Below are 20,325 nucleotides of genomic sequence, written 5' to 3'. Positions count from 1 at the left end.
ACGAATTTCTCTCTCTTACAAGCCACCTCCATTTCAGTCTAGTCATCCCAGTATGTGGGCAGACGGTGAGTTTCACCCTAGAGGTAGCACGGGAGTTCAGGTTTCTTCTGAGTAATGATTAAGGGAAGAGTGACCACATAGGACTGAAAGATTTGATGACATCCAGGGGGCTGCAACTTGGCACTCAGTTGGTGAAGGCAGCCGGATCCCACATAGCCAATTGCATGGTTGAGGCCCAGACCCTGTGGCGTAAGAAACACACCGAGCGTGTGTGCATGCATGCCTAGAGTCCTGAAAGGAGGGAGAGAGGGACAGGAAAGGGCTGTAATGTGACCACTCCCCATGCAGAGTGCTTGCTTTGTCTCTCACATGAGCACACAGGTGCCCCTGAACAACTAAAAAAAGGAAAACAAGGAGAAGAAAGGACTTCTGCTGCTCCAGCTCTTGGGTGTGCCGTCAGCAAACCATGTCGCAGTAAGATCCTCCACTGCCACGCATTTAGTGTCTAAGAGCAGGAACAAGCCCAAAGACAGGCTCTGCATCAAGCATCTGATCTCGGTCTCTCCCTCACAGGCCAGTGGTTTTTCCCAGTCCCTTTCTGTCTCCGCAGGAAGGAAAACACTCTCTTAGCCCTGGGGGTCTTGCTGAGAGGACAGAACGAGGGATGCACAGAAAACAAACTAGGACTTTGGAACACACTCCTGCCACTTTAGTCTTTCCTGGGAATGTTGAGAAAATATGCCTCCAGATGAAAGAAAGAAGAAAAGGTAAATACAGAATCACTGCTGAGGTTCAGGTGACAGGCATCTTCAGGTTAACAGTAATTATATTTACTATTCTAAGGCTCCTCTGTCCTAGAAAATACTGCCCTGGCCCAAACCTACCCCCTCCCTGGCAGGGCTCCATACATGACAGTACAGCAGTGTGCGTGACGCTTCAGGGCAGGGAAACACCAGGGCGGGGCAACACCTTCTCTGCTCCTCTCCTGGCTCCTGGGACTAGTGCCTGGCAGGCCCAAGTAGAGGGGTGCCCCTGAGCCCAGTTAGTGTTCCCCATGACCCTGACATTAAAAGCTCCAGCGGGGGACCAGCGGATGATGTAATGGTCACATCGCTGGATTCTCACTTAGTCGTCCTGGTGCAAGTCCTGGACCCGGCAGCTTAGAACTCACTCACACTGGGCGTGTACCCAATATTCTGAGAAAAGAACAGAGCAGAAGGAATTGCAGCATGGCCATCTCCCAGAGGTGGTGATTTCTTACTTTCGGTCTCTCTGTGTGTCTGGGAGCACGCATGCCCTATAGCAAAAATCTCTCTCAAAAAATAAAATAAAATAAACCCTGTAGGGGGCCTCATCCTGCCAGGTACACCTCTGGGCTTGCTCCTCTCTGTCAGGTCAAGTTTCACATGGATTCTCTTCTCAGTTGCACAGTCATCCATGTATACTCCCGACGGGCCGATGGTCAAAACAAGAAGCACTGAAATACAAACAGTACTAAGACGCTTGTGACGGTCATTATGGCCCATCGGCTTTGAGATGCTCTTCACCAGATCTGAACGCTGCCTCCATCTGATCAAAATGCCCCCGTTCTTAAAATACCAGTCAGAAAAAAATGTGGCTATGAACGTCATTTTGGTCTACTTTACGTCATTACACACAGGTAGGTTCCAATACATGTGATACCCCAAACTGAAGCCCGTTCACTTCACCTGACACCTGGGGCTGCCCACAGGCGTCTCGGCACTGGAACACAGAGGCCCCTGTCGACGCGGGTTCGGGAGCAGTAACTGCTGGGTAAGTCCTGGCCAGACTCAGCACTGACATCCATTACTTAGGTTTCTTTCTTTCTTTCTTTTTTAAAAAGAGTTATTTTTATTTAACTTTCTTTCTTTCTTTTTTGTTTTTTTTGGAGAGGTTTTTGCCATAGGGCATGTGCGCTCGCCAGACAGACAGAGAGAGAGACAGAAAGCAAGAAATCACCCCCCAGGGGGGATGGCCACACTGCAATCCCTTCTCCTCCATTCTCCTCTCAGGATCTTGGGCACGCACGCACACGAGCCCAGCGTGAGTTTTAAGCCACCGGGTCCGGGACTCAAACCACAGTCGACTACATGTGAGTCCAGCAACATAGCCATTATGCTAACTGCTGGTCCCAACTTTATTTATTTAAATTTGACCAGAGAGGGTGAGAGAGCGAGAGAGAAAGTTGCTAGGTCTGGGAATCGAACCATGGTCAGCCACGTGGGAGTTCAGTGCCCTTAATCTACATGCCACCTGCCAGTCCCCATGACTTGGATTTCTTAAACAAATCAGTGCCAGAAACTTTTCTGACTCTACCGGCTTGCTGTGGTGCCAGTTCGTTTCCTTAAATGCATTAAATGCATAGCGAGGGTACAGATGTGCAACCCTCACAGGTGATGTCGGCAACTCCGGTGCCAAGGGCCTGAGTAGAACAGCGATTTTTCATTTTTGAGAGGTTTTTGCTATAACACATGTGCTCACCAGAGACAGACAGTGAGAAATCACCCCCCGGGGGAATGGCCACATCGCATCCCTGCTTCTCTGTTCTCTCCGAGTTTTGGGCATGCATACACACCTGCCCAGTATGAGTTTTAAGCTGCTGAGTCTGGGACTCAAACCGCAGTCAACTACACAGGAGTCCAACGACGTAACCGTTATGCCCTCGGTGGTCCCAGTGAAGGTCTTCTTGCTGGTCGGGTTTCCCTGCAATCCTGAGGCAGCTCAGGGCATCAGGAGTCAGAGCCAGGGCTTGCATGTAGGCTGGTGCTGTGTGTCTCACTCCCTCTCCTTGTGAACCCCCTGGGACACCGTCATGGGGGCCCCACCTGATGACCTTATCTATTAAGTCACTGGGGAAGTCACCATGTATTTTTCTATGTTTTTCTATGCAAAAATTTGTCATGACTTTCCTGACAACCCAATGATCTTATTTTTTTTAAGAATTATTAATTTTATTATTATTACTATTATTATTATTATTAAATTCACCAGAGACGGACAGAGAGAAAGTGAGAAAGCAAGCCACCAGGACCAGAACTCAAACTGCAGTCAGCCATGTGGGAGCCCAGTGCCTTACCCACCACGCCACCTGCTGGCCATGACGACCCCCCATTTCTTTTTAATTTTTTTTAAGAGAGGTTTTGCTATAGGGCGCATGTGCTCACAAGAAAGACAGAGAGAGTAAGTGAAAAATCACCCCCCGGGGGGATGGCCACACCGCAATCCTTTCTCCTCCATTCTCCTCTCAGGATCTTAGGCACACATGCACACACACACCCGGCGTTGAGTTTAAGCCACCGGGTCTGGGGCTCGAACTGCAGTCGACTAAGTGGGAGTCCAGTGATGTAGCCATTACGCCATCTGCTGGTCCCGACTCAATAATCTTAATCACCTCCGAAAACTCCCACCTTTTGATACAGCATAGGATTAAGTTTTCCCCCTCTTAATCCCAGCATGATCAAATTTCAGCAGATGGATTTGAGGAAGAGTACCTTCAAACCATAGCCCCAGCCTTGCCTGCAACGTGCTGGGTTCTTGCGACACGCTTCTTACCCATGAAATGCAAGACAAGTGTGGCATGAGGTTCCTGGGAGGCTGCTCCAAGGACTTGCCTTAGGGGAAGTAGGGCTCCTCTGCCTTTTCCAGGCAGCCCTACGCCTGCCCCACCTCTTGGTTTTCTTTCTGCTAATCTGAAACTTGCATGTCCTGGCTGGAGCACCAGCATTCTATACCACAAGGCGACCCTGTCACCGAAAACCACATGCTGAGTATTGCAGAGAGCATCCTTCATGACGCCTGGAATTGCTGTGCCCGCTCCAGCCTTCCTGCTCCCAGGCTGCTTGTAAGTGAAAGAGAAATTCCAGCTTTCTTGTTGATGTTCCTTAGAAATGCTCAGGGCTTGGCACTGGCTATTCCCTCTGCCCCGAGCATTGTCCCCAAACACCCCTCTGGTTCCCTCGGTGCCTCTGGCTCTCTGGCAGGAAACTACTAAGAACCCAGTGCACCAAGACCCACTCTGACCACCACATTTACCGTAGTATCCACATCCCCCACACTCCATGGAACTTATCATGTCTGTCAGACTACACACTCTCCTTCCACGAGAACGGAAGCTTCATGAGGGCAGGGGTGCAGGCTACTCTTTTCTGCTGTGCCTCTGGTTCCTAGAACAGGACCCACCCCTGAGAAGGTGCGTAGTAAAGATGGCTGAATGAAGGCGTGAACGATGTGACCTGACGGAGCCTCATTCATCCTCCCCAAACGGGGCTGGTGAGGAGCTCATTAGGCCCAAGAAGGATCACTGGGCACCCTCTCCTGCTATGGTCACCCAGGAACAGGGTGGGCCCAGGGCTGGCCTGTCTACAGGCAGGGCTTGCTCTCCTGATTCTGGTGGGCTTGCACAGAGAGAAAAGCTATCCCCGGCTCCCTTTCTGCCCTCATGAGTCCAGGTGTGCACCCATGCTGAGGGGCTCTGGGCAAGGTTTCTCATGTGTTGACATAGCCACAGTGTCCTTGAACCGAGTCTGTAACCAAGTGTGTCCTGTCAGCTCCAAGACATAGTAGGCAATTTTACATAGCCATATGGTTAGGCCAAAGTACCTGAATTTGAAGGGACTTCAAAAAGCTCATGGAGAAATGGAATTAAAGTTCGCATTTATTTGCTCTCCACTATCCCCACGTCCCCCCACCCCCCAAAAAAATCAAGTCCATGAATGGTTTTTACACAGAACACATTTTCCAAGAACGTTTTGAAGCCCTCCTCACAGTTGGTCAAATACAGCTCTAGATTTTCCAGTCTGTGCTTTAGATGAGGCTAACGATTACATCAGCAAACTGTCCTCTCTCATACGGGTGGCCCTCATTAACAGAAACATGACTCAGTTCTCCAGAGGAAGAGGGAAGCCACCAGCCAACTGCCTTCAGACTCAAACGGGAAGTCCTCCTGGGTCTCCAGTGCCGATTCGCCCAGCAGGTTTTGGACCTGCCACCCTCCGAGTCACATGGGGCAATTTGTTGAAATAAATTAATCTGCGTGCATACACACGTGTGTGAACACACACACACACACACACGGTACTGGTTCTGTTTCTCCGAAGTACACTGATTGAACCAGGAACCATTCCTTGCCTATATTCTAGAGAATACTGGGGGCCTGGGATACCTGGTAAGAAAACTCCACAGAGACCCTCAACCTCACTCATAAAGCTGAAAATATGAATGCGTGCGTGCCTCCCGAGCAGGCTGTACACACCTGGACCAGAGGGTGGTGGCAGAGCGTCTGGTTTATTCTCTAATGGAGGAGGAGCCAGACCCACAGCCACACAGGGAGGCCCCGCAGGAAGTCGGGGGGTGGAGATGAGCCTTCGCAGAGAACCTCAAGCTGGCGAAAGAGCAGGCAGCACTTTTCCGGCACACTGGCCGAAGCCAACGCGGTAGCCGTCCCCCTGGCAGTGCCCTGAAACAGAGAAGGACAGGGTCATGAAGCGCCTGGGCCCCTGGATCAGCACGCAGGCAGCACCAAGCGGCTCAGTGCATAGTGTGGCCCGAGGCAGGCAGGTGACATCAGAATGACAAAGCCACACCGTGGGTGGACGAGTAACCCTGCCTCGAAGCTGGGCAGGCCCCTGGCTAGACCACTTACCACGTGAGCTAGAATTCTGCCCGCCCCACAGTCGGGGACCTTCAGAGGCACCACAAGGCTCAACAGCTTTCCTGAGGGTGGTCAGTACTTCCCATGTGGGTGTGGGTTCAAATCCTAGGTCTGTCAGTTATCCTGAGGCCAAGGCTGCCTCAGTGTGAAGCCTGCTCCCCAACCTCCCCCCACACTGCTTTGTGACCTTGGGCCACCCCGGGCCTGTTTCTTCATCCATGAAATGGAAGTAACAACAGTATCACTGCTCAGGTTGGCTGCAAGGATGCTCTGAGGACAACAGGGCCTGGCAGTGGCAAAGGCCCCATGAGGGCCAGCTCTTAGGAAGGTCATGGGCTGAGTGACTCATTTAAACTGGGAGTACCAATGCTTATTGGCGTTCAAGGTCGTGAGGATCAGATAGAACAGTTGGGTGAGGTTCCCAGCACAGGATCTCTGACAGAGCAGAGGTTCACCAGCTGCTCGTTTCATTCACTCAATTCCACAGGAGAGACGGGAAGGCAGAGAGGAGAAGCCATCCCTGTCCTTGAGTAGGTCCGATGAGTGGGAGCAGCAGGTCTGGACAGGAGCTGGGGGAGCAAGTCCTCAGGATGCTGAGTGAGGGAGCGGCGTGGGGGAGAAAGGAAGGAACATCTCAGCTGGACCTTGATGAGTGGATAGGAGTTCACTAAGCGGTCACAATACAAAGGCCATTCCAGACAGAGGGAGTAGCACGTGCGAAGATGCATTTGCTGCATCTGTTCGGTGAGGCTGTCAGTTGGGGTGCTCTGAGAAGCCTTGTTAAGGGGTTTGAACCTATCTTCACAACAGCAAGAAGACACAGGCATTTTCAGCTTTTTTTTAACAGCAGGAAAGGCTTATCAGGTCAAGTCAACACATGGGCCTTCAGGCCCCTCCCACAGCAATGTTTCTGAAGACCCTGACCCGTGTGGAACCCAGAGGAGACCATGCCACGGCAACTCGAAGTTGATGGGGGAAAGACTGCTTCTGGACATGCCCGTGATGTTGAAGTCATGTGGAAATGCCACCACACCCCTCACCTGTTAGAATCTGGCCCCATGCCTAGGGCTGTGCCTCCTGCTACGCAGCGTGGAAAGGAGAAAACGGTGAGGCTCCAGACTCTAGCAGCCAAGAGAAAACCAAACACACTGCAGAGCAGACTCGCAGCCACCAGGACACTGAGACTGTGGACAGGTTGCTGTGAAGACATCAGTGATGTCCTCAACCAGCTCTCATGGCTGCCACAGGAAGGGCCCCTGTGGGTGGTCCCCTAGTGCCCCAGCCCAGCAGCGCCTTACCCCGCTGCACTCCTAAAACCTCTCCTTCCACTCAGCCAATCACTTAAATGGTCCCTGCCGCTTGGGCCACTCTGACAACTGGCCTTCTCTGGGAAGGCGGCAGCTTAGACACTGCAGTGGCATGGACCCCGGGCCCACCTTCACCCAGTCCCTCACTCTCCCTGACATCGGCACACTTATGCCAGCTCCCTGCAGTGGCACACGCCATGGCCTGCATGCTGGCACGACAGTCAGGAGCACACTTTGTCGAGAGCAATGTTCAGGCCCACTGCTTCACTCAGTTCCGTTATCTTTCTGTACATCACTTTAGGATCTCAACACTCGGAAATACCTACTCTTACAAGAAAAAGGCCTATGAAAGCAAAAACTGGTTCCTTGCCGAAATTAAACCTCGTCCAAGGAGGCATTGTGGTGTGACTATGCCCCATTGTGGGAATGCTTTTTCCTTCTCCCTGGTGAGTACATGCAACAGTATGGAGGCTCTCTGGGGAGGGGGTGGGAGGCATCGTAGGCAGCAGGAACAGCAAGTGCAAACCTGGAGACGGTGCAGAGCTCTCTGCTCTAGTTTTCTTTCTTTCTTTTTTTTTTTTTCTTTTCCTTGAGAGAGTTTTGCTATAGGGCATGTGTGCTCACCAGAGAGACAGAAAGTGAGAAATCACCCCCAAGGGGGGATGGCCATGCTGCCTTCCCTTCTCTTCCATTCTCATCTCAGGCTCTTGGGCACGCATGCCAACATGCCTGGTGTGAGGTTTTAAGTCACCAGGTCCAGGACTCCAACATGGTCAACGAGGTGGGAATCCAGCGATATCTTCATTATGCCATTTGCTGGTTCCTAGCTCTCTGTTCTTTGAAGGAGGAAGACCCTCTGGCCAAAAGGTCAGTCAAGGTTGCAGACACCTGGTTGTGCTGGCAGGAAGGGGCAAGAGCAGAGAGAAATCATAGAGCCTCAGCCTGAGCCTCTGGGTCCACAGAAGAGTAACTGAATTTCCAGGACAAGACCTCTCCCAACAGCCACATGGTCGCTGTCCATGGTCCTGCAGCTTCTACCCTCTAGGACCCCCGACCAGCCTGGTCCAGGGAATTCTGTAACAGGCAAGGGATAGACACAGCAACAGTGAATGGGAAAAAGGGAGGGAATAGAGAGACCCACAGGCAGACCAGATGGGGGACAGTGCCACCAAGACTGCAGGAAAACAAAACAGAGACTTTTGTTTGGATGTTTGCAAATCAGTTCAGATACCAAGAGAGTTGCCCAACTCACGACTCTCGGTACATTAAAGATCGAAGGGCATGGAAAATGCAAGCACCGAGCAGTATGGAGAGGTGGGTGCAGATGCCTCCGAACAGACGCGTTCTCGCAGGTCACACGCTGACCGCCAGATGGTGTAACAAACACAAAACATACCACATGTGGAGCACTGGAACACCGTCAGTCAGTGCTGCCACGTTTGGGTGATGTCAGCACTTCTGAATGTTCTATCTTACTTTCCCATGATTAGAAACTGATTTGGGGACCAGCAGATGGCTGACCACTGGGCTCCCATGTGGTCAACCACGGTTCCAGTTCTGGACCCGGTAGCTTGAAACTCACGCTGCGCACACGTGCGTGCATGCCCAAAATCCTGAGGGGAGAATGGAAGAGAAGAGATTCCAGCATAGTCACCCCCTGAGGGGTGATTTCATTATCTACTGGCTGCAAGACCTTGGACAACTTGTTTAAGCTTGATGTGTCTTCACTGTCCCATCTGTAAAAAGGTGCAGTTTGGGACCAGCAGTTGGCGTAATGTCTATGTCTCTGGATTCTCATGGAGTCGACCGTGGTTCCAGTCCCGGACCTGGCGGCTTAAACTGACACTGGGCGCGTGTGTGTACATGCCCAAGATCCTGAGAGAAGCATGGGGGAGAGGGGATTGTGGTGTGGCCAGTGCATGCACCCTATAGCAAAAACCTCTCTCTCAAAAAAAAAGTGTGGTTTATGACACAAGAATAGAGGCCCAGAAGAGCAGGGGCATCGTTTGCCTTGTTCACCACTGGAACCTCAGGACGGGGCTCACGGGAGGTGCTCCGCAAATGTCTACTGAAGGAATAACCCGGCTTGCTGGATCCTTACAGCTGCACCACAAGGTTAAGTACTGAGGAAACAGCCTCAGCAAGGGTAACGACTGGATGAAGATCGCACAGCTGCTGGGGGATGTACGAGTACAACTTGAGTCTTCCTGACTCCAAAGAAGGTGCTACAGGCCTCCTCGTGTGTAATATGATGCGGTAGGCAGGAGGCCCCCCATCCCAATATTTCTCTAGAGATTTTGCTGCATAGCACGTGTGTTCACCAGAGAGAAGGAGACAGAAAGTGAGAAATCATCCTCCAGAGGGACGACCACACTACAATCTCTTCTCCATTCTCCTGTAGGATTTTGGGCATGCATGCACACGCACCCAGCATGAGTTTCAAGTGGCCGGGTCTGGGACTTGAACCCTGGTCAGCCATGTGGGTGCCCAGTGACATAATCATCACGCCATCTGCTGGTCTCAGGGCCCCCAAATGTTAAGAGGCACTTGAGCCTCCTCAGAAGGAGCTGCTGTGACGTCTCAGTCAGTAACTCAGTGCTGCCTCCCTGGAGCCCGTCACAGGCCAGAGTCCATCTGCACAGAGGGGTTACTGCAAAGCCCAGGGTAATGAAGAACCTGCCGTAAGGTCATGAGTTTGCTCAGGGAGGAGAGAGACAAAGCCGAGGTTTTCTGGTCCACGGAGACTCAGAGTCCAAGTCCTTGGCAGCTGAGGCTGTGCCAGAGGACATCACAAGCTGACATGGGACTGGGAAGGCCAGGGCTGTGAGGGAGGAGTGGGGCCAGATGGCTTCGTGGCCAGACGGTGCGCCCCACGGCTGGCACTGTGCCGGGCGGCGCGGGAGAAGGGAGGCGCCTGCAGGCTTGGCACCCCTCACCTGTGATGACGACTTCATCCCCGTCCAGCAGGAACTTCCTGGTCTGCCCGTCTCCCAGCTCTATGGCCTTCGTTCCTCTCCAGGACAGCTCCAGCATGGAGCCAAAGCTTTCCGGCTCCTTCATGAGAGGAGAGGGGAAAGGGTTACATGTGTCCCATCAGGTGAGTGTGCTGGCTCCAGCACAGACATGCGTAGCAAGATCCAGGAGCCCTGGCAAGGGCAGGGGGGACTTGGGAACCCCAAGAGACTCAGCATTAGCCTCCGCAGGGCCACTGCAGAAATGGCTGAGGCTCGTCTTTGCCCCACATACTGCAGCCAGAGTGGCCTCCCACCAAGGCCACCATGTGCTCAGGACTTGGTGCCCAGGCCTCTCCTGTGGTGACCACTCCCCACTTGCCCAGATACTGTCATGCCTAACAACCACCCACACTGGCCAAATCTCTCACAAGAAGGTGCGGTCAGGAATTTCCCTGGAGTCACTGACATCCCTATGACCGCAAGTCATCATCTCAGAGGTTCTGCACCTCGAGTCTGGCATTCAGAGGCCCAGGGGGACAGAGGGCCAGCAGCATGGACCCTGCATTCCAGAAGGAACAGTGTAGATGGTGGCCACGAGACACTGTTTCCTGGAGCCCCGGCATGACATTCTGACAGTCCCAACGTCCTGTTTCCCCCCCGCCCCATCCCTGTCTCCGTAGGTTTGAATTTGAAGGACAAGCCTTTCCTGATGAAGCTATGAGGAAGAGGAAAGGGCCCTGTGTCTGTGTGGGGAATAGGGATGCACCCCACGGCCAGCCCTCAGTGAGACTGGGTACTCACCGGCCCGCTGATAGTCCCGGAAGCCAAGAGGTCCCCTGGCCGCAGGTTGCAGCCGTTGACAGAGTGATGGGTGAGCTGCTGCAGCATCGTCCAATACATGTACTGAGAACAGGGGAAAGCGGGAGGGTGAGCAGGGCAGGCACATGCCTACCACGACTGCTGTCAGGCCTTCCTAGGACCCCAGCCAGCTCTCCATCCCCTACAGCAGCAGGCTGCTGAGTGCTCAGGGGCCTCCCCCACGTCCCTCCCATCTCCTTTACTAGCTCCAGCCTTGGGCTCCTCTGCTATCTCAAGCAGCGTTCTGACCACTGCCTGCAGGAAGCACTGAGAGCCAACCTCATTGCTCAGTCCATCCGGACATGACCACACTCTGCCCTAGGAATGCTTGGGAGTTCCACACTGGCAAGGACCAGCTCCTCACCACAGCAGAGGCTTCTTGTGAGCAAAGGCCTCACCCGCTTTCTCCCACCCCAGGCCTTCGAACAGATGCTGGGCAGAGGCTGGATGATAGAACACAAGGTCAGAGCAGGTGGGGGTGAGATGAAGCCTGAAGGAGGGCAGGCTGTGGGGACAGGGGAGCAGAGTGCCACGTGCACATCCTGGTGTTTAGAGGCAATGCAAAGCTGGCCAGGCCTCTCCCCAAGGCCATCCCGCTTCTAAGTCCTGCCTTTCCCATGGCTACACACCTAGGTGAAGGGAACCAGAGCAGTGATTCTGGCCCACGACCCCCTTCTAGGGCCTCTCATGTCTCCCCACCAGACTAAGGACCCAGAATAACATTAAATTACAAGGGAGACTAGAGAGAAGACAACACTGACTCAAAGGGCCTGCACATGGCCGATCAACCTATGAAAAGGTGCCCAGCTGCATCGGTCACTGGGGACAAGCACACTGAAATCCTCATCTCCGGAATGGCCAGAAAGGAAAAACCAACACCACCGTGTACTGGCAAGCCTACGGAACAGCAGGAACGCTCAGGCACTGCTAATGGGAGTACAGCCACCGGGAAAACGATTCACAAGGCTGAGTGTATACACACACACACACACGCACACATCACACACCCTGTAACCCAGTGATTCCATTTCTAGATGCACATCCAACAGAAATGTGCACATACATGCACTGAAAGCTGTGCACTAGCAGGCCAGCCCTTGGCGTGGTGGTTAAGGTGGCTGTACCTCACATGGCTGACTACGTAGTTCGAGCCCTGGACCCAGTGACCTGAGAACCATGCTGGGTGCATGTGCATGCATGGCCAAAATCCAGAAAGGTGGGAGAGAAGGAGGAAAAGAGACTGCAGTGTGACCGAGCCCCATGGAAGGCGTTCAGGTTTTATCTTACTTATTTACTTTAACTTGACCAGAGACGGATAGAGTGAGAGAACGAGAGAGAGAGGGAAAGTGATAAAGCAAGCTGCCAGGTCTGGGACTCGAATTGCGATCAGCCATGTGGGAGTCCAGCACCCTTAACCACCATGCCACAAGCCAGCCCCCCAATTTTTTTTTTTTAGAAAGGTAACTTGACAAAAATCTAGCCACTCTCATCAATTCAGTCCCTGGCAGGACAGGAGAAAATAAGAGTTAGCCTTACAAGAACATCTATCATCCCCAAGAAAATCACTAGCCACATCTATGTAGTCTCTATCTCCAGGGAACTCTGTGACCTCATGGAGACTTCGAGAAAAGGACCCTGGAAATCCAGGCCACAGGCTGGATTTCCTGCTGCTTTCCTGTTCCTGCTAGGAAGAAAGATTCCCCTCACTTCCAAGAGCAGTCTCATCAGCTTCAAAGCTCACCTTAAAATTGGACCTGCATATGGTAGCCGCCTGGCGCATCCCTTCTCCTGCCAGAAAGAGAAGTAACACCGGTGAGGACTCAGACGGCCCTTGGTGAGATGTGCCCCGCAGCAGGGGTGTGAGGGGCCAGCAGTGCTGCGTGACTGGGCAGGTAGACCTTGGCTGGGAGGCCGGAGAAGGGGCTCTCGTGAGGAGGGAGGTCCTGACCCCATGTCTTCGGGCTAACTGGAGCTTGGTGACAGGGTTAATGCCATGTGAACTCGAGTGGCTCCCTTTGAGCACAAACAGGTCCCCTCTTGCCTTTACAAGAGCCACCAGGGCCAGAGCACTTGGGCACAGGTGCCCACCGAATCCCTGAGCATGCCCACCCGCCGACCCACGACATACCTTTTAGGGCGACAGAAAGGTTGATGTCAAATGTGTAGGGCTGGTCATGGCAGAGATATGGCAGGGGCTTGGGGTCCTGGGAGGACAGAGCACAGCAGAAGTCGGTGGCAGGAGGGCCGAGGGTCAGGGGGCCGAGGCAGCAGAAGTGTTCCCTCCCCAAGGACCCAGCACCATCCCTGGATAGTGGGGGATGAAGCTGTTCATAAGTGCCAGGCTCCGGGAGAAGCTGAGGGAGGGGCATGCAGGTCAAAGGTCACGAGGAGCCAAGCCAAAGATGCAGAAAGTCAGGGGAGGGCAGAGCTGGGGAAGGAGGACCGTGGAAGGGCCAGAGACGAGGACCAAAGTGAGTTCTATGGGTTAAGAGCTAGGGCAACTGAAGGTCCAGACCGGACCCTGGAATGAGAAGGCCAATAGAGGCAGACAGCACCGTGTGGTGTGAGAGCCAGCAGGGGGCGCAGCTCTGCTGATCAGGCCCAATAACAGGCGCTGGGGGCCAAGGCAGTATTTCCCCAGCAGGGGAGGCATAAATCACTACGGGAGCACGCAGTAATTTAACAGTTGTCTTTCTTTCTTTCCCTTTCTTCCCTCCCCCCGCCCTCCGCCCCTTCTAAGACAGCGTCTAAGTTGCCTAACCCAGCCTCGAACTCATGATCCTCTTGCCCCAGCCTCCCAAATAGCCGGGCCCACAGGTGTTCGCCACCACCCAGCCACATGTTTCCTTTCAGTGACTGATAGGTGGTTAGCAATGCAGGTAGGGACATGGCGTTTTTTTCTCTGGGAGCTTGTTTGCTGTAAAGGAAAACATTCAGAAAGCGACAGTTCAGAAGGGGCAGGACGACTGTTCAGAAATGGCATCTGGAAAGGGCTGGCTTAGAGGAAGGTGGGACCCAGCACCTCTGGAAAGGGCAACACAGTGACCCGTGCAGCTGGACCTGGAAAGACGAGTACGGGGAGGATGTGGCCGAGGCGGTCGGAGGAGTCCAGCCAAGGCAGCTGCCAGCAAGGCAACAGAGGAAGGGCTACCCACACTCACGCAGAGGGAGAGCGAGACTAGTGCTGGGGCCTGAAAATGAGGGGCGCAGGGGCTGCAGTGGCAGAAGGATAGAGGAGGAAGCGAGGGGACAGTGCGACAGCCCCGCAGGGACGTTAAGAGGGGACACCAGGGCAAGGCAGGCAGAGGAGTGTGGGGAGTGGCCTGGACGCAGGAGCCGGAAGTGGGCGGCAGTGCTCCCCTGGAGCATCTCACCATGACCACGCGTGGTGAGATGCTCCGGGGGAGGTGTGGAGGGAGAAGGGCGAATGGCCGAGGGCTCCTCCTGGGTTGCCCCCCATAGAGGACAGAGTTGGAGCGGGGCACCATGGGAACTCAGAAACACAGAACTGGAACGGGCCATGTGCCAGAAGCCGAGTGGCGAGAGACTGCCTAGGGAGTGAGAAAGCTGTAAGGGGTCCCTACTTTTTTTTTTTGGAATTATTTTATTTAACTTTATTTATTCATTCATTTATTTATTTATTTTTAATTTGACCAAAGAGGAGTGAGAGAAAAGGGAGAGAGACAGCGGGAGGGAGGGAGAATGCAAGCTGCCAGGTCTGGGACTTGAACCGTGGTCGGCTGTGTGGGAGTCCAGCGCCCCTAACCATGCCACCTGCCAGCCCCACGGGATCCCCACTAAATGGGAGCAAAGGCCATGGTACTGAGTACAAGGTCAGGTGACTGGTGAGGTAAGGCTGGCGATGGGGTGAGACAGTGGCCAGACTGTACCAGGCTGAGGAGCGAGGGTAAGTCCATGAAAGGCCTGGGCAGCAGTGCAAGGACCCTCTGGGTACTTGGCCCCAAAGTGCATTCTCAAGTTGTGCTCTAGGGGGTACCATCTGCACAGAACACAATTTGTGCCAAGTGGTCGAACTTACTGGCAGAGACCCCCTTCTCTGGACAGCTGGCCAGTTCTCCTGGCATGGGAGGATTCTGATGGTTTTGATTTTCCCCCAAAACTGTGCTAGGGGCGGGGAAACCACAAGACAGAATGACGAGCCATGGCCGCCTGGAGGTCCCCAAGACTAGGATCCATAGAGCATGCTGTAGTGGGCATGCCATGGGCATGCAGCTTTGTGGCCGACGGTCTCCGCGCCTGTGTTTGTTCAGTGGGCAGGTGGCCTCAGGGGGTGCTCCCGCAGAGGGCGTGCTTACCTGCAGCGGGTTGGGCACAGCGAATGGCATGAGGGCATCCATCGGCACCACCCACGGAGAGATAGTGGTTCCAAAACTCTTGCCAAGGAACGGCCCAAGAGGGACGTACTCCCACTTCTGAATGTCTCGAGCTACAGGAGAAGGACAGAGCCAGGACTCACGGGGGCTGGCCTCTCACCTGTCCTTGACCAAGAAGCAAGGACCCCAGCACAGAGCTCTGATCCCAACAAGACCAAAGGGTAAGGACACTCAACGCTGAGGGCAGGCGTCCTTGCAGGGCACAGTGCCAGGTGGGGATGACCTGTCAGGAGCTGGAAGCTTGTCCACTAGGGGAGAATGCTTGCTGGGACTTGGGGCACTGCCTCTTCCAATGAAAGGCATGGGGCTGACAGCCCAGGCTTAGAAGCAGGGCTGCTTAGCTTCAAGTCTGAGCTCAAACTAGCTGAAGCCTGTCCATGCATGGTTCCTCACCCATATGAAGGGAACCATGTGAGCAAAGCCTGAGGGAGCAGCAGCAGTGTGCAGGTGAGGTGCTGGCCCAGGGCCTGCACATAGTAAGTGCTCAGCAAACACGAGGTGTGAAGACAGCCCTGTCCCTCCTTCAGAGAAGAGTGGAGCTCAGAGAGGGGACCTTCTCAGAGCTGATGTCTAGTCCCAAACCCACTCAGTCACTGCCTTATCTGCTGTCTTTGTCCAGCACCAGATTCAGGAAATGCCCACGGTTTCTGTGACTATATCCAGACACCCAGACCACCCCACCCTCCACCCACAGCAGGGTGCTCCTGGGGCGCTCGGCCACCCATAATCACCGCTCCAGTCGTTCATGAGGACCATCCCGAAAATGTGCTCGTGGGCCTTGGAGATGGGGATGGGCTCTCCAAACTTGTTCCCAGGGCCTACAAAGAAAGCCTGGCATGGGGAAGCCAGTTAGAATCCGGTTACATGTCACCCAGAGATACAGGATCCGCAAATAGTGAGGATTCACTGTATGTCCATAGCCAGGTGGGGACGTGGTAGATGAGTGGGCAGCCCACCATGTAGGGAAGCCAACTGGAGCACTCGCTTGCTGTAAGTATCAATATTTTCTTTTTTTAAAATTTTGCCAGAGGGCACATGCACTTGCTAGAGACAGTGAGAGAGAACGAATGACAGCTAGAGAGAGGGAAAGCGAGAGCGAATCCCCCACGGACAACAGTCATGCTGCTATCCCTTCTCCTCCACGTCTCTCAGGACTGTTAGCAAGCACCCACACGTGCCCAGCGTGCTTTTCAAGCTACTGGGTCTGGGACGCAAACCACACGGGAGGCTACGTGGGATCCAGCTGCCCTAACCACCATGTCACTGGTTGGCCCTGCTAGAAGGTTTTTACAGATCGTATGTGGATGAAAGCCCAGGCCACCGCTCACCATTTCCAACTCTATGTCCAGGAGTCTGCAGGCGCCATATACAGGAGGCTTAGCTGGAACAACACACAACAAAGAGGCAGCTGTGAGTGCCAGGCTGTGGGACTCACTGTGAAGAGACAGAACTGGGCACGGCAGGACTTGGATGCTAGGAGAGTCACTTACAGTCATCCGGTCTCATCTGTCCCATGGGCCTTCGGATCGGGGTGCCAGACACCACGACGGAGGAAGCACGGCCATGGTAGCCCACTGGTAAGTGCAGCCTGAGAAAGGACAGTGAGAGAGTGCAGGCAACAAAACCATTACAGGTTATAAACTGGACATGTAAACTGGACATGTAAACTCAACATGTAAACTGGACATGTAAACTCAACATGTAAACCGAACGGTTTTTTTTTTGGGGGGGAGGGAGGTTTTTGCTATAGGGTGCGTGCGCTCGCCAGCCAGACAGAGAGAAACAGAGAGACAGAAAGTGAGAAATCACCACCCAGGGGGGATGGCCATGTTGCAATCCCTTCTCCTCCATTCTCCTCTTGGGCATGCACGCACACACGCCCGGCGTAAGTTTTACGCCACCAGGTCTGGGACGCGAACCACGGTTGACTACGTGGGAGTCCAGCGACATAGCCATTATGCTAACTGCTGGTCCCAAAACTGAACGTTTTTAATAAATTTATATTTATTTATTATTAATGTTCATTTGACCAGAGAGATACAGAGAGAGGGAGATAGAGTGAAAGTGAAAAAGCAAGTCACCCGATCTGGGACTAGAACTGCAGTTGCCCATATGGAGTCCAGGATCTCAAATATCACAGTACCTGTCGGTCCCGAATTTTACAAATTTTTAAAATTAGAAGCAGAATTGGCCTACGGCTCAAAAATCAAAAGGGACTCCCAAGTGTCCATCAATTGATGGGTGGAAAACCAAAATATGGCATATACTACTGATACAATGGAATAGTATTCTGCTGTAGAAAGGGAGGGAATCTGGCATGTAGGGATGGTATGGATGAACCACGAGGACACTGCTGAGTGAAATAAGCCACTGTCAAAGGGGCGAACTCTACAATTCCATTGATATGAGGGACTAAAGCAGTCAAATTCACAGAGACAGAATCAGCACAAGGGCTGGAGGGGCTGGGGGACAGGGAAATGGAGAGTTGGTGATTAACGGGTGCAGAGTTTCAGTCCGCAGGATGACAGGGTCATAGAGGTAGCGGTGGTGATGGTTGTACAATAATGTGAATATACTTAACTACTGAACGACACACTTAAAACAGAAAAACGATTAGGCTCAGGGATGAGCAGGCGGCATGGTGGTTGAGGCACTGGACTTCCCACGTGGCCGTCCGCGTTTCGAGTCCTACACCTGGCAGCTTGCTTTGCCACTCTCCTGCTCACTCTCTCTCTCTCTCTCCCTCTGGCGAACTCATATGAAAAAAATAATAATCATGAATAAGTAATTCTTTTTAAAAAATGATTAGGATGCCAGATTTTATGTATACGTCACACGTTTTTAGAAATCAGATAGTATTTAAATTAAATAAATAGTGGGAGAAGTTAGACTCTGTCTCATCCTTGGCGCCAGCACAGAAGTGTGCTCTTCTAGTTCGATGTGTCCAGTCCCCAGATAACCATGCTATAGCGTGCTTGTATTGTGGCTGTCTGAAGAGCGCAGGAGCTTACTCTCATGGACTGGAAGGCCGGGCCCTTGGGAGGTCATTAGGATTTGATAAGGTCATCAGAGTGGGGACCTCCATACTGAATCTCCGTGGCTTTAAAGAAGAGGGAGAGAACCCAGAGCTGACATGTGCTCTTGCGCTGTTATCATGAGATGGCCTGAGCCATGCTGAGACTGAAGAGAGTCCCCTCCAGTAAAAAGGCCCTCACCAGATGCCGTCCCTGCTGGGAGTCAAACCTCAGACTCTGAACACAAAGTTCCGCTGCTTCCTCTGTGGCCCACTCTGTACCTAAGAGGATGAGATCCTGGGAAGAAATCACACAGCTCAGAGCACCAGAGTCTTCCCAGGGCGACGAAACATTGTCAAGAGCTATTGACAAGACGGAGAGGTGGGAGAGGTCATGAAAGAGGAAAGCACGTCTGGAACACCATAGAGCGATTTAAGACAGTACAGCATGAACACAGAACGAGCAGCATGCAGAACCTGCGTAGGTGGGCACAGGGCGCATGGTAACAAAAACTGCTCAATGTTTGGGATGGTGGGATAAGTCAGACCCTGTGGTGGACTGAATGGTGGCTTTCTGAAAGATCTGGCCACATCCTAACCCGCCTCCCCAAATGCTGGAAGAGAGTCTTTGCAAATACCATTAAAGATCCTGAAATGAGATCACCCTGGGTGATCCGGGGCCCTAAATCCAATGACGAGAGGCCGTATAAGAAGAGACAGAGTGTTCAAGTGGGAGCCTGGGGACGGCTCCCATCCCAGATTCACCCTGCCATGTTCTGCAGCCTCAGCGTGCTGCCGGCCTTCTCTGGATCATGCCCTGCTCTCTCCCCCGTTTCCTTCTTTATCTCAGTTCTAATGAAAGCCTCTCTTCCTGGCAGATGCTCTGAAACACTTACTCCAACAGGGTAAAACCTCTGCCCCACCCTCGCTCTTTCCTCTGGCTGGTGGTATTTAGATCTGGGGGTGGGAGGGACAACACAGATCTGGGGGTGGGAGGGACAACACACGGAGCACAGGACCAGGATCGCAGCCTGGTCAACAGCCCTGATTCAGGAGTCAGGGGACAGCCTGTGGCCCCATCCGTCCTCTCCTCTGGGTCTGTTTTCACTCACCTAAAACAGCCTGGCAATCTCACAGAACTAGCGTGAGGATCAGATAAAAGAAACTGTGAAACGCATCTGGAGGGACATAAAGCCAGCGGGTTTGCTCTGAGAACTCTTGTTAAATGGGGGCCTGGTCGCGTGGACTGGTGCTCGGGACTCAGTGGGCTGAGACCACGTGGGAGTCCTCAGTCTGGTTCTTAGCCCACTCTAAAAGCCAGGCCAGTGGCATGAGCCTCTAACCCCAGCTACCTGGGAGGCTGTCACAGAAGAATCACAACATAGCAAGACTCCTAAAAACAAAAAGACCAACAAATGCTGAGTCTGGAGAGTTTACGATTTGCCCCTAAGACAATAATAGGTGGCTCACAAATGAAAGAATCCAGAAGGTTCACAGTGATTCAGGGAATCGAATTCCAAGCCCCAGTCTCTGGATGAAGCCATGTAGGCACGTGCCCACGAGACAAGAGCAGGTCTGGAGCCCAGCTAGGCAGAAGCCCCAAGGCCAAGGCCTGAGTTTCAGAGGGCGCAGAATCCCTGGTCTCTGGCCCCGATTTACTTTAAGCAGGGCTTGGCTGTTCCTGGGACACAACATGCTACTGAAAACGGACTGTCCAAGTGTCTGACCCGGGACGTACCAGTTGGGCATCAGCGCATTGTCCTTGCCCCGGAACATGATGCCAACGTTGGTAGCATGCTGCCGAGAGGAATAGAAATCCGTGTAGTCTCCTGCGGAAGGAAGACCCGACAGAGCTCATCAGTGGCCTGGGAGCCTCAGGAAGGAGAAGGGGCAGTTGTGAAGATGGGGCCCTGAGTGAGCACACGGCACATACACTTCCCAAACTCGGCCTGCCTCAGCTCTTCCTGCAGCAAAGCATCCGTGTGACACAAAGCAACCTCACTGAAGAGCCGGATCTAAACTCCTCTTTGATCTGAGAAACAAGGAAACGAGGGGCCAAGATGCTCTGAAACAGATAGTGGGGTTTGAATGAAGTGGCTGGTACCACACCCAAGTACTCAGGATTCCT

The 20,325-nt window shown here is 53.1% G+C and overlaps 1 protein-coding gene across 1 annotated transcript in view; it reads right to left on the bottom strand.

The window, feature by feature from the left end:
* Positions 1–4,657: 4,657 nt before the first annotated feature.
* FAH (fumarylacetoacetate hydrolase) overlaps positions 4,658–20,325 on the bottom strand; it is a 23,115-nt gene continuing 7,447 nt past the window's right edge. The window contains exons 5-14 of the mRNA XM_006142638.3: positions 19,936–20,026; positions 16,675–16,772; positions 16,513–16,565; positions 15,916–16,015; positions 15,107–15,237; positions 12,919–12,994; positions 12,532–12,578; positions 10,734–10,835; positions 9,915–10,032; positions 4,658–5,476 (exon numbers count right to left, since the gene is read on the bottom strand). Of these exons, the coding sequence (XP_006142700.1) occupies positions 5,397–5,476; positions 9,915–10,032; positions 10,734–10,835; positions 12,532–12,578; positions 12,919–12,994; positions 15,107–15,237; positions 15,916–16,015; positions 16,513–16,565; positions 16,675–16,772; positions 19,936–20,026 (896 nt within the window). The 3' untranslated portion in view covers positions 4,658–5,396. The remainder of the gene's footprint in view (positions 5,477–9,914; positions 10,033–10,733; positions 10,836–12,531; positions 12,579–12,918; positions 12,995–15,106; positions 15,238–15,915; positions 16,016–16,512; positions 16,566–16,674; positions 16,773–19,935; positions 20,027–20,325) is intronic.

Source organism: Tupaia chinensis, unplaced genomic scaffold (genome assembly GCF_000334495.1).
Source record: "Tupaia chinensis unplaced genomic scaffold, TupChi_1.0 Scaffold000078_1, whole genome shotgun sequence".
Classification (NCBI taxonomy): domain Eukaryota; kingdom Metazoa; phylum Chordata; class Mammalia; order Scandentia; family Tupaiidae; genus Tupaia; species Tupaia belangeri.
This window is presented reverse-complemented; position numbering and strand designations above follow the sequence as displayed.